The following is a 12,508-nucleotide window of genomic DNA, read 5'->3' on the forward strand; positions in this document are numbered from 1 at the left end:
ACACATGGTAGATGGTAGAAGTGTGCCAGGCATGGTACATAAGGCTGTGACCTGGATTGAAATCTACCACGCGTGGTGGAAAAATTGTTATTCCAACATATAATTTTGTAGGCGGAGGGTGGATAACCCCTCGAAAAAAGCTGAACCCCTCGAACTTGCACTGTTCATAGAATGATTAACTCAGGATGGATCTCCAAACGATTTGGCTCTTCACTGAAAAAAAAACCTTAAAAATAAATGAAGAATTTAAAAAGATCTCTTTGGAACCAATGAACTAGTAGTCTGTAATTATCATAAAAAGTAACCAATAATATTTAAATCAGAAACTTAAATCATATTAGGTCAGAAGAATAAATCAGGCTTTTCAAATGCATGTCTTGGAATTTTCTTTAAATTATTTAAAATTTGTTTGAAAATCCTTTTTTATCTTTATATTATCTTTCTTTTTTTAGTTCAAAATTGGGTTGGATGGAGAAACGATACAAGAAATGGCAAACCAATTGAAATTGTTTTTGAGTTCGATGTTATCCGTGATTTTTCTTCCATGGTTGTCTATACAAACAACCAATTTATGAAAGACGTCCAGGTAAACATTTTTCTTTCACAAATACTATCCAAAGCCCTTATTTCATGCACTTCCCCCCTTTTACGGCTGGTACCCCTTAACTAATTAGAAATTCATCATAGTCTTATTTTTTGGAGAAATTTGCCGCCCCCCCCCCCCAAAAAAAAATCAGAAGCTTGAATTGACTCTAGTGACCAACTTGAGTAAATAATCTCTTTTTTCACAAAACTAGAATGCAAAAAAAGGTTATATTTGTTTACTAGCATCAGAATGTTTGAGTATTTGGGGAATATTTAGTCTTCCATGAAATGAAAAAACGTAAACCCTGAAAATTTCGTATGAAAGTAAAACCGAAAGTAAATAAAGCTGGGAAGAGAAAAATTGTCTGGTAGCTTTTATCTACGAAAAGGACGTACCTACCGAGTTCTGTCAAAATCTAAGGCCATTAGGCCCAGACCTGGATAGTGAAATGGTTTCATCCATTTGAAATGGTGCAATATTTAATGTTTTTTTTTTGTTTTTGGGGAGGGGCGATGGTCCCCACCACCCTTCTTTCCTTCGACATCTCAGTGAAGTGGGGCCAAGTGTAAAAAATAGTAATTTAAGCAAGTCATTAAATTTATCCATGAATAAGTTTGATTTAAGCTAACAGCAAGACGTAATTTTTCAGAAAGCTATGTTGCATTGTATTTCAAGTCTTTGAAATAATAACCTACTAAAATATATCACTCCTAAAATCTGAAGATAATTACACGCCATAAGCTAATATAAGCAATTTCTTGAGGACCTATCACCTTTAAAATTGTTTGTGGTCTGCATAGTGACGTTTACACTTGTATATATTCTTCCTAGTGGTTTCATCTTAATGAGGCTAATTAAAGGCTAAGACTTGCGGACTTGCGGTGTTAGTTTTGACTTCAATTTAGATGTAATTTGTTCTAAGCCTGTGGCTCCTTAGGTTGGAGCTACCATCCCTTGTCAATAATCAAATTTGATAAAAAAAAAAAAAAAAATTCAACTGAAAGTAATGAGCAATATTAAAGCTTAAAACAAAGAAAAATTACTCCGTGTATGAGGGGGGTTGCCTTCTCCTCTCCACGCTGAATCTCTCTTCACACTGAAGTTTTTAGGCACTTTTAAAAAAGTTCCTTATTCTAATTGAAGGATCCTTGTGTTTCAGGAGTCGTTATTTACGAATTAGAACAAAAGGTCTAACTTTAGCGTAAAGAGCAGGGTATTGAGGAGGAGGCAGCCCCCCCCATATACGGAATAAATTAAGTTCTAAGTTTTAAGTTTTAATGTTGCTCCTTAATTTCATTTGAAAAAGACCTTTTTTTTCAATTTAATTTCTGATCGTTTTTCAAATAAGGTCGGGAAACCCGCCATGGAAATTCCCATGGAAATTCCTCCACCAACGAAAAATCCCTCTATGGAAAGTTCTAACGCTTAAAATGCTTCCTCCGGTAAATGACCCCCTGACAATTTCACTCTCCCTGCAAATTCTCCCCAGATTTTTTTTTTTTTTTTTTTTTTTGTGGACGACTCCGCCTGAAAAATTCTCCTTAGTATACTGTCGTCGGAAAAAACACTTGTTTCTTCTTTATTTTCTGATCGTTTCATATTCATACCGGAAATCCCCCACATGTTGACAATTTTTCCCGCACCTCCAATGAAAAGGCTCCCAGAGATAATTCCAGCCCCACTGAAAGTTTCCCCAGACAATTTCCCCGAAAAATCTCCCCAGAAAATCTCCACGTGTAAAATTAAGTCGCCAAATAGGGAAATAGACGAATAAAACGAATTTTGCATAATAATTCTGGCAAATTTCCTTCGTTTGAAATTTACCCTTGAAAGCTCCCCCCCCCCCAGTAACTTCCATCCCAGGCAAAAGTCTCCGTAGAACCCCCACCTCCCTCCCCCCTCCGTGGAAAAAATTTCCACTCCCGAAAAATATATCTATACTTCCCATTAACAAATACTGTACTTGAACAATGGAAAATTTGGTAACTTGCAGCCCTTTCCCCGGGGACTGTGGGGGATCATGTTATCCCCAAAGACTTTGATATTGGACGTTTCAACTATGCTGAACTAAATGGCTATCTTAAATGTTGGTTGGCCAATCTAGGGTGAAAAAAGGGCGTGGGAGGAGGGCTAGTTGCCCTCCAATCTTTTTGGTCACTTAAAAAGGGCATTAGAACTTTTAATTTCCTTTTAAATTAGGCCTTTTCCGATCTTCTAGGACTATTGGTTCGATACGATCACCACCACTGTAGAGAAATTTATACAGTAAGTTCATCCTGAAAAATATTTGTCTATAGCAGTTTCGACGCGTATAAAAGCTCACCCTATTTTCTCTGTGTAAACGAGCCAATGTACACTTCTCATTAGCTCAAGCAACTTTGAATAGCGGCGTGATTTTGTATTTTTCATGATTGTGAAAGCAGAAAAATGCGGGATGAGCCGGCGAAGGGGTTCGCTCGCTACTGTCCCATCTCACAGGTATGACTTAACTGAGTGGTCTATCCAGGATTTCTAAAAGATGGGTTTGGCTTAAGTTTTAGCAAGTACGGACATTTCTAGTGATAACTTCTAATTCACACTGCAACAGGGAAATAGCCGGAATTTCATAAATAGTGGGCGAGGGATCCATAAAGTGGCAGGACTATTTGAAATTTTCCAGAAAATGTTTTACCACAAAGGGGCAATCTAGTTTTAGCACAGATTATCTATTAGGTTTCACAATAATCTGTGGTTTTAGATAGTGAAGTTGTGCCACAGAGAGTCAAAACTTTTTTCTTCTTGGTAAGGAAACTTCTTCTTTTTCCTCTATTATGCTCTTTTTTTTGGGTCATAAAAATGTCCTTTGATGCTTGATGTAGAACCTTTGTTTTTCTTCTAATAACTTGCGGAATAACTCTATATAAGAAAATACCAAATGTCTGTTAAGAACTATTGTCTTAGAATTTTTGATGGGTTTTCAGAAAACTGAAGGACATCTGAAAAATTGCACTTGTATTATAAGAAGAATATAAAGTAATGCTTGTTGTTATGGTAAATATACCAAATCATATTATTGAGTTATGAATAAAGTGAATACACCATTCGATGCCTTTTTTTATGCTGATTATAATATAATAATCATTTCTATCGGAAATGATTCCCCCCCCCAGCTAACCTAACCTAACCCCCACTCCCATATGTGCAAATATATATCCCGAATTGACATATATAGGGGGGGGGGCTGAAATTCATTTCCGATTGAAATGGTTGTTATATTTATAATCAGCATAAAAAAGGCATTGAATGGTATATTCACTTTATTTGAAACTCAATAATATGATTTGGTACATATTTACCGTTGTTATTATTGTTGTTAATATTCTGCCACGAGCTTGCAAATCACATTAAACTTCTCATCAGAAAGCATTTTTTTATGACTCATTAAGTTTAGCCCTCACGATTTTTTTCATTCCAGTTTCCAGTTTCGTCTTTCCAGTTTCGGGTTGCTTGCAAGTTTAGTATAAAATTTGGAATTTCCAGAATTGTGTTAAGATTATTTAAAATAATTTAATCATTCTAGTTACCATGTTTTTTTTCATTTTCTAATCAAACCTTATTTTGTCCAGGGCATGTTTTGGGCCAGAGGGAGGGGGTTTGGCCCCTCACTAGATCCACCAATGGCCTTGCTTGCATAGTTTGCTTTAGCTTAATTATATAGCTTTAATATGACATAATTATGGAACTGAAATATCAATGCAAAGCGCCAAATCTCCTAATCAAATGTCATCACGTTATGGCATTGTTCAAACAAAACTTATTTGTACCTTGATTATCTTATAAATTCATTCTTTGTTTTCTTTCCATTCTCAAAACAATGTTATCTTTTTCTTTTGCATTATTACAGCCAGACCAATTATTTTCCTTTTTCTTTTTTATCTCTTCAATGTATTACATTCTTCCTTATCCCCTAGGCGCTCTATTCGTTTAATATCTTTTTCTGTCCTCCAGGCTGTGAAAGCCGGTGCCACACGCGTGCTACCCATAAAAAAATCTAATTTCGCTTATGTTTCTTATGGGGTATATGTTCTCTCTACAGTGATCGCCACTGAGAAGAAAAAAAAAACAAAACAAATAAACACGCATCCATGATTTTTCTTCTGAAAAAAGACAAAAAACAAAATATGAATTCCACATTTTTGCAGATGGGAACTTGAAACCTCTAAGAATGTTCTATGATACGCTTAATCTGATAGTGCGATTTTCAATAAGAGTCCATGTCTTTTGGGGGACGTTTCCCCGCTTTTCGAAAATAAGGCAAACTTTTTCAGGCTTATAACTTCTGATGGATAACATTGAACTTAATGAATCTTATATATTTGGAATCCACATAAAAAGCAAAATTCAGTTTTTAGAGTCTCGGTTACTACTGAGTCAAGTCACTCGTTACATACATCGTTAGATACATCAAAAGAATCAGATTTTAATTCTGATTTCAAATATATAAGTTTCATCAATTTTAATCTTACCCATAAAAAGTTACGCGCCTGAGAAAATTTGGCTGATTTTCGAAAAAAAAGAAAAACACCCCCGAAAAGTTATAGAACCTTAATGTAAATCGCATCGTCATATTCAGCGTATCAGAGAATCCTACTGTAGATGTTACAAGTTCCCATCTACAAAAATGTGGATTTTTTCATTTTTTACCAGAAGAAAGATCACGGATGTGTTTATTTTATTTTTTTTCTTCTTCTTTTCCCCAAGGGTAATCGTATTGACCCAGTGGTCCTAGAATATCGTGGGAGGGCTTATTGGAACGGAAATAAAAAGTTCTAGTGCCCTTTTTAAGTGAGCAAAAAAATGGAGGGCAACTACACCCCCTTCCACGCTTATTTTTTCCTCAAAATCAGCTAATCAGAATTTCGAGATGTCTATTTTGTTCAACATAGTCAAAAATCTAATAGATATGTCTTTCAGGATGACATAATTCCCCAAAGATTCCGGGGGAAGGGCTGCAATTTATTAAATTTGCCAGTTGTTTAGATATCGTATTGGTTATTGGGAAGTATACAGACATTTTCAGGAAGGATTTTTTTCTGGGGGGGGGCGGGCTGGAGGAGGGGGTTACTCGGGATAATCTTTCTGTGGAGGATGTTTCTGTGGGGTAAGGGACATTTCTATGAAGGGGGTGCCGGATTTCCAAGCCTTATTTAAAAAACGATCAGAAATTAAATAAAAAAAAACAAGTTTTTTCAACTGAAAGTAAGAAGCAACTTTAGAACTTAAAACGAACAGAAATTATTACGTATATGAGGGGGTTCTCCCCAAAGTCAATACCTCGCTCTTTACGCTACAGTTTTTTTTTTAGTTCTTTCAAAAGAGCTATCTATTCTAATTAAACGGCATTTGTGATTCAGGGGTTTGTGAATTAAATTTTTTTAAACTTTTAACGTAAAGAGCGTGGTATTGATTAAGGGGAGAACCCCCTCATATACGTAATAACATATACGTAATAAACAAAACAATAAAAAATAACCAGCGATACGGCTCAATAGTAATCAAAACTTTTAAAAAAGGAATTTTGGTGTCAATAAATGTATCAAAAGAATGGGCTTATAATGCTGATTCTAAATATATAACTTGTATTAAGTTTAGTATTATTCATCAAAGGCTACGAGCCTGAGAAAATTTACCTGATTTTTTTTAGAGGGGGAAACATCCCCTGCAAGTGAAAGAATTTTAATGAAAATCACACTGTTAGATTCAGCGTATCAGAAAACCCTATTAGATAGGTTTCAAGCTCATATCTGCAAAAATCTGCAGCTTTGTATTTTTTGCCATTTGAAAAATATACGAATATAGAAGTTCGTTACATAAGTTAATTTGTAAATTACGGCAGAACCAAATTTAGATACAGCCATTTAGCAAAAGAAAAGTAAAATTTTATGCAAATTTTGTTTACTTAGTCAATGACGGTGAGCTAAAATGAAAGCTACATTAACTAAAAAATTAAAACTTAAAACGAATAGAAACTTTTCCATATATGAAAGGGGCTATCCCCTCCTCACCGCCTCGGTCTTTACGCTAAGGTTGGCTTTTTCTCACAACTCTATTTCTTAAAATAATAAAGAACTTTAGCGTAAAGAGCGAGGCGTTGAGGAGGGGACAGCCTCTTTCATATAAGGAATAATTTCTATTCGTTATAAGTTTTAATGTCGCTCCTTACTTTCAGTTTAGAAAACTTTTTTTTTATTTAATCTGAAAAGAAAAGTCGTATGAAATAAAAGGAGAAGACAATGATATTCCAGGTCTTCAGTGAATTGCAAGCTTCATTCAGCATAGATGGAAAGCTATATTTAGGAGAAGCAATTATTCTCAAGCCGGAGGAAGATAGGATCTTTGAGACACCTAAGAACATAAGCCTAAAACTGCACCATCGTTTTGGAAAGTTTGTCAAACTCAGATTATTTTTTGCAGCAAAATGGATTCTTATAAGTGAGGTCACATTCAAATCAGGTAATCCTATTTATTTTATTGGGAAACGATTCATAATCCGTGGAAGGTCTTTAAGTCATCAAAGTGTTTGAAGCGATTCTAGCATACACACGGATTATAATATATTACAATAGGTTATAATAAATAATTATAATTGTGACACATATTACCAAGTATTTCTATATCGATGAGGCACTAAACGGACCATGTTAAAAATTTTTGGACTATGGCACCGAAAATTGTTGCGTAGCACACAAATTTAGGCAATTTTAGCACTTTAGGAACTGACCGTGGTGGCAACCCTGACACAGGAAGATAGCGAACATTTAGGTGCCATTTGTTACTGGGCTCCTCAATTGTTATTCTTGCTCCCCTTTTTTTCGTCTAGTTTAAGCTACTTTTAATGAATGCTTTTGAATTTCTTTGCCCCGAAACCTACTTAGGTTTGTGTTATTTTTCTAATGCTAACTTGGCCATTCATTTAATGTTCTTTCGTATGTGATACTATATTATTTTCATCGAAAGTTACACTTAATAATAATAACTTAGCCAAGCCTTAGGTTTTCAGTAAAAACTGTGTTAGTTTTTACAATGAAAACATATTAGTATTATATAAAAATACGCTCTTACTTATAGATACGGTGCAATAAACCAAATTTATGTAAGGATACGGTGCTGGGTATATTATTATTATGTAAGGATCCGCTCTTATTCATATACATATTTGTTGTACCATTAATAAAAGAATTGTTTTTTCCTTTTTTGATTCCCCCTTCTATCATTAAATTCTAATTATTTTCTTTTTTATTTACTTTTTCGTAAAAGCTTGGCAACAACATCCTAATAAATGCAGATTGTAAAAAAATCATGCTTTATCATCACTTATACCTTTTTTTAGTCTCTCCAAGAATCATTCGGTCTTATTTTGATAGGGAAAAAAATCAGGATTCTATGCTTGAAAATCAATCAAGTCAATAAGAAACCAATTTCTGTTGTTTATGAACGGCCAAAACTAGCTTCAGGAAGAAGAATATTATTTAATTACGCTACTAAACAGCTTGAATCATGCAACAAAACTACCCGCAAGGGAAATTGAAAAAAAAATTGTATCAAAAAATGATTAACTCGAAACATTAACTCGTAACAATGGAAATGACTTGGGTCTAGCAAATGACACAAAAATTTAGTATCCAATCAGTGGATCGCTGGAAGGAAAATAGAATTTTTTTGTCAGGAATTTACTTGTTTATTGCCACTATTACTTTTTATGTGTTCTGTGTTGGTGCGAGTAATTTTCATTAAAAAATATTGTTGAAACACAATTACATGTTCTAGTCCTATATAGAACAAAGCCGCTAGATATTCATTTATCAAGCACAAATGAACCACAGCTATAAAATTTGCATAACTTCTTTTTGACTGAAAGATTTGTAGAATACAATTTTTATGACCTTTCTCTTTCTTTTTTCCTTTTGCTCAACTGAAGTGTAACAATGTAAGTGAGAACTATGCAAAAGCAGACTTTGCCCTGGCCAAGGCCCCACTCCTACTAGTTTTTGAACATGTCAATTTTCTGACCAAAATATCAGTGTCATTTACAGGGGCGTCCCGAGGGGGTGGGTAGGGGCGCGCCGCCCCTCCAATGGTTTTGGTATTCGGTAAAATTTTCGGTGAAGGCGAAAATTTCAGCAGAAATTTTGCAAAATTGCCCGAAATTTAGCAAAATTCTTGATTTCTGCTGAAAATTCGGCATAAATCAGGTATCAGTTCGGTAAAATTTACAAAGATCGCCCCCCCCCGCCCCAATAAAATGAGTCTCTGGACGCCCCTGGTCATTTATGTCACATTGTATAGACTGAGATGAACAGTCATACTTTTTCACTTTGGTTAGTTCGTTTTTTATCCTACTTTAGATCCATGCACTTTTATATAATAGCACTGCCAACCTCACTGATCTACAGAATTTTTTTCGTTTTTTGACTCACAATGAGGTTGGCTCAGAAAATCGATGGAGTGATAAGAATTTGCTTATAAAATTTTTCAGGATTATTCCATAAATAGAGTTTAATTAAAGGTATTGTTGGACGTATCGAAATGAGCCTCTTTGATAGGAATGGCACCGCCAATATTGAATGCAAAATATCTGTTATATTTGGTCTCGACTTATTGGGATGTAAGCGTGTTTTCTCCTTCGCGGAAAGAGCTGGCAGAAAAAAATTAGTGAAGTGTATTAGAAAGATAGGAATGAAATATATAAAACCAAAATGGCTATCCAACACGCAAACCAGAAAAAGAAATAGAAAAAGGAACGCTCTAGATTTACCATCTAGATTTGACACTCTAGTTCCTCTGTCTGTATCGGGTTTTATGTACGTTATTCTTTTTTAATCCCTTTGACTCCACATTGTTTTAGTTCTTAACTTTTTGTTTTTTTCTCTTTCTTTAATTTTCAATGTTTTTTTTTATTATTATTTTCAAAACTCAGAAAAAAATGAAAACAAGGAATTGGACTAGGGATCTTTGCCGTCCCTCCAAAAAAAAGAAAAAAAAATACTGACAATATTGAAAGAGCATTAGTGTTTCGGCCAGCCAGACCGTAAACCCTACTCTCGGGGATGAGAGCAGGAATACACTGTTAAAAAAAAACAAAAAAAAAACGAAAAAAACGATAAAGAACTTGCAGATGGAGATAAGGAAAGCATTTTTAATGTTTTCTGTCTTTTCAAGTCTCGTTTCTTTTTTGTATTTTCTCTGAGTTTTGAAAATATACGAAATTGTACAAAATCTTATAGGCAGGGGAGTAATTTTCTATGGGGCAGGGGGGCAACTGCTCCTTCCAGAACTCATTTTACCCCGCCCCATTTTACCCCAGTTTGCCCCCTGCCCCAGCTGAAATTTAGTTTCTGCAAAAAACGTTGTCAATACTAAGATAAGCCTGCATAATTCAAGCATCCAGAGAAACAGGTCAGTTTTCTTTAGTATATATTTGCCCTTATGGTACTATATGGCTCATTGTTTCCTTTTTCACTTGATTTGGGAGAATTGGCTCTAACTTTGCCCCCCCCCGGGATTTTGATGAAATTACGCCACTGCTTATAAGAGCAACCAGAATGTAGACACTCTCCTGGACTTAAGAGCTTATTTAACTGGCTGCTCTACTCTCCATATTTCTTACATATTTGTCTCTTTGTCTGTTAATGCATATTGTTAAATCAAGATTAGGAATGTTTTCCATGTCTGTGGATTCGATATCCTCATTGTTGTATTTGCACGGTCGAAAATTCGGCTGTTTAGGACTAATGTTGTCGACATGTCTCCAAATAAAGATTTATATTTCAACTAAATTTTCATAACAATAGGAACAAATTGCTTTAGGTACTAACAACTGGTGTTTGGTATTTGGATCTTGAATAAACATCTTTGATAGACATTTAGTGTGACATATTATTGTCCCTTTGAAAGCAACATTTTGCACAAGTTCTAGTAAATACAGCCGGGTTTAATGCTTTTGTGATGTCAAGTTAATTTAAATCTTTGAATTATTTCCTATAATCTTTTCACCTTAATTTAAGTTTTTAAATGCTTGAAAGTTTAAATATCTCAGGATTTCTCTAAAAGCCATGAAACCAGATATATGCATGTTTAGTGGGCAGGAGAATTAAGACACGTAAATAAAAGGGAGACAAGGTTTACATCAAGTCAGTCTGTATTCAGTCTGTACTCTTGTCTCGTATTGCAGGACACTGCTAACTAAATCACGAAGATCATTCTGTCAGTTATTCGTATATCGAAAGTCTGATGTCTGATAGCAAGTATTGTTTGCATTATGTGTCAGTCTTCTGGAGGATTCAATAAAATAAAATAAGTTTTTCTACTGAAAGTAAGGAGCAACATTAAACCTTAAAACGAACGGAAATTATTCCATATATGAGGGGGGATCTGCCCCATCCTCAATACCCTCTCTTTACGCTAAAGTTTTTTAGGAACTTTTTAAAAAGGCTCTGATTCTAACTACATGGTTCTTGTGTTTCAAGAAATGTGCTTAAATAATTGAGACAAAGGGTCGAACTTTTGCCTAAAAAGTGGGTTATTGAGGTAGCCTCCCTCATATACGGGATAATTTCCGTTCATTTTAAGTCTTACCGCTGCTCGTTACTTTCAGTAGGAAAAACTTTTTTTTTTTTTTCAATTTCTTATCGTTTTTCAAATAATCCAAGGAAATCTGCCCTTCGTTCTTTGAACCCCCCACGAAAAATCCCTACCACGAACAATTTTCCACCAGGAAACTACCCCCGGGCAATTCCTTCCTCGTTGCGAATTCCTCCCAGGAAATTTCTTACTTACGATTCCGCCGAAAAAATACTCCTTAGTATACTTTCATTTGAAGAAGGAGTTGTTTTTATTTAATTTCTGATACTTTTTAAGGTCATTGAGGAAAGCCCCTACCTTAGTGGAAAGTCTCCTCCGCAGAGAATTCCCCCATGGAGAATTTCCCCTGGTGATAATTCCCCCATGGAGAATTTTTCCCGTGGGAGACCTCCCCCCTCACGCAAAAATCCCCCAGAGAATTCAATCTCCGCTAAAACGTCCGCCGGACAATTCCTCCGAAGGATCTCCACATGTAAAATAGGGTCGCCAACGAGAAAGTAAGACAAATAAAACGAATTTCATATACGGTTTGTGGAAAATCCCCCCGTGTAAAATTTCCCCTGTAAAGTTCACCATCGGAAACTTCTATCTCAATGGGACATTCTTCCCGTAGAAAATCCAGCCTCAGAAAATCGCCAGAATGTCTTTATCCTTCCCAATAACAAATACTATATGTAACAAAGGGTAATTTTCATAACTTGTGGCCCTTTCTTCGGTGGTTTTGGGGGTAATGTCATTTCCAAAGACATAGTTATTGTACCTTTCAACTATACTGAACAAAATGATTATCTCAAAATTTTGATCAGATGACTTTTAGGAAAAAGTGTGTAGAGGGGTTTAGTTCCCCTTTAATTTTTGGTCACTTAAAAGGACCCTAGAACTTTTAATTTCCGTTCAAATGAGCCCTCTTGTGATTTTCTAGGACCAGTGGTTCGATACTATCACCCCTGGGGGGAAAAACAAATAAAAACGCATCCGTAATCTTTCTTCTGGCAAAAAATACGAAATTCCCCATTTTTGTAGATAGGAGCTTGGAACCTCTACAGTAGGATTTTCTGATCCACTAAATCTGATGCTGTGATTTTCATTAAGTCTTTTTGACTTTTAGAGGATGTTTTCTTTGACTTTTAATGGCTTTAGAGACAAATTTTCTCAGGCTCGTAACCTTTAATGAGTAACATTAACCTTTGTGAACATTATATGTTTGGAATTAGCATAATAAGCTAATTCTTTTGATGTGCATCAAGGTGCAGTTTTAAATTCAAACTATTCCTAGCAACTAGAAAATTATATAATATATAA

General features: G+C 35.2%; 1 protein-coding gene across 2 annotated transcripts in view; it reads left to right on the forward strand.

The window, feature by feature from the left end:
* The window catches only part of LOC148941510 (discoidin domain-containing receptor 2-like), a 215,233-nt gene that overhangs the window by 81,384 nt on the left and 121,341 nt on the right, over positions 1–12,508 (forward strand). For both annotated transcript variants that reach the window (XM_089104526.1, XM_089104528.1), the window contains exons 7-8: positions 453–586; positions 6,871–7,078. In XM_089104526.1, the coding sequence (XP_088960652.1) occupies positions 453–586; positions 6,871–7,078 (342 nt within the window). The remainder of the gene's footprint in view (positions 1–452; positions 587–6,870; positions 7,079–12,508) is intronic.

Source organism: Artemia sp. Qi Xiang Cuo, chromosome 18, assembly GCF_049724085.1.
Source record: "Artemia sp. Qi Xiang Cuo chromosome 18, ASM4972408v1, whole genome shotgun sequence".
Classification (NCBI taxonomy): domain Eukaryota; kingdom Metazoa; phylum Arthropoda; class Branchiopoda; order Anostraca; family Artemiidae; genus Artemia; species Artemia sp. Qi Xiang Cuo.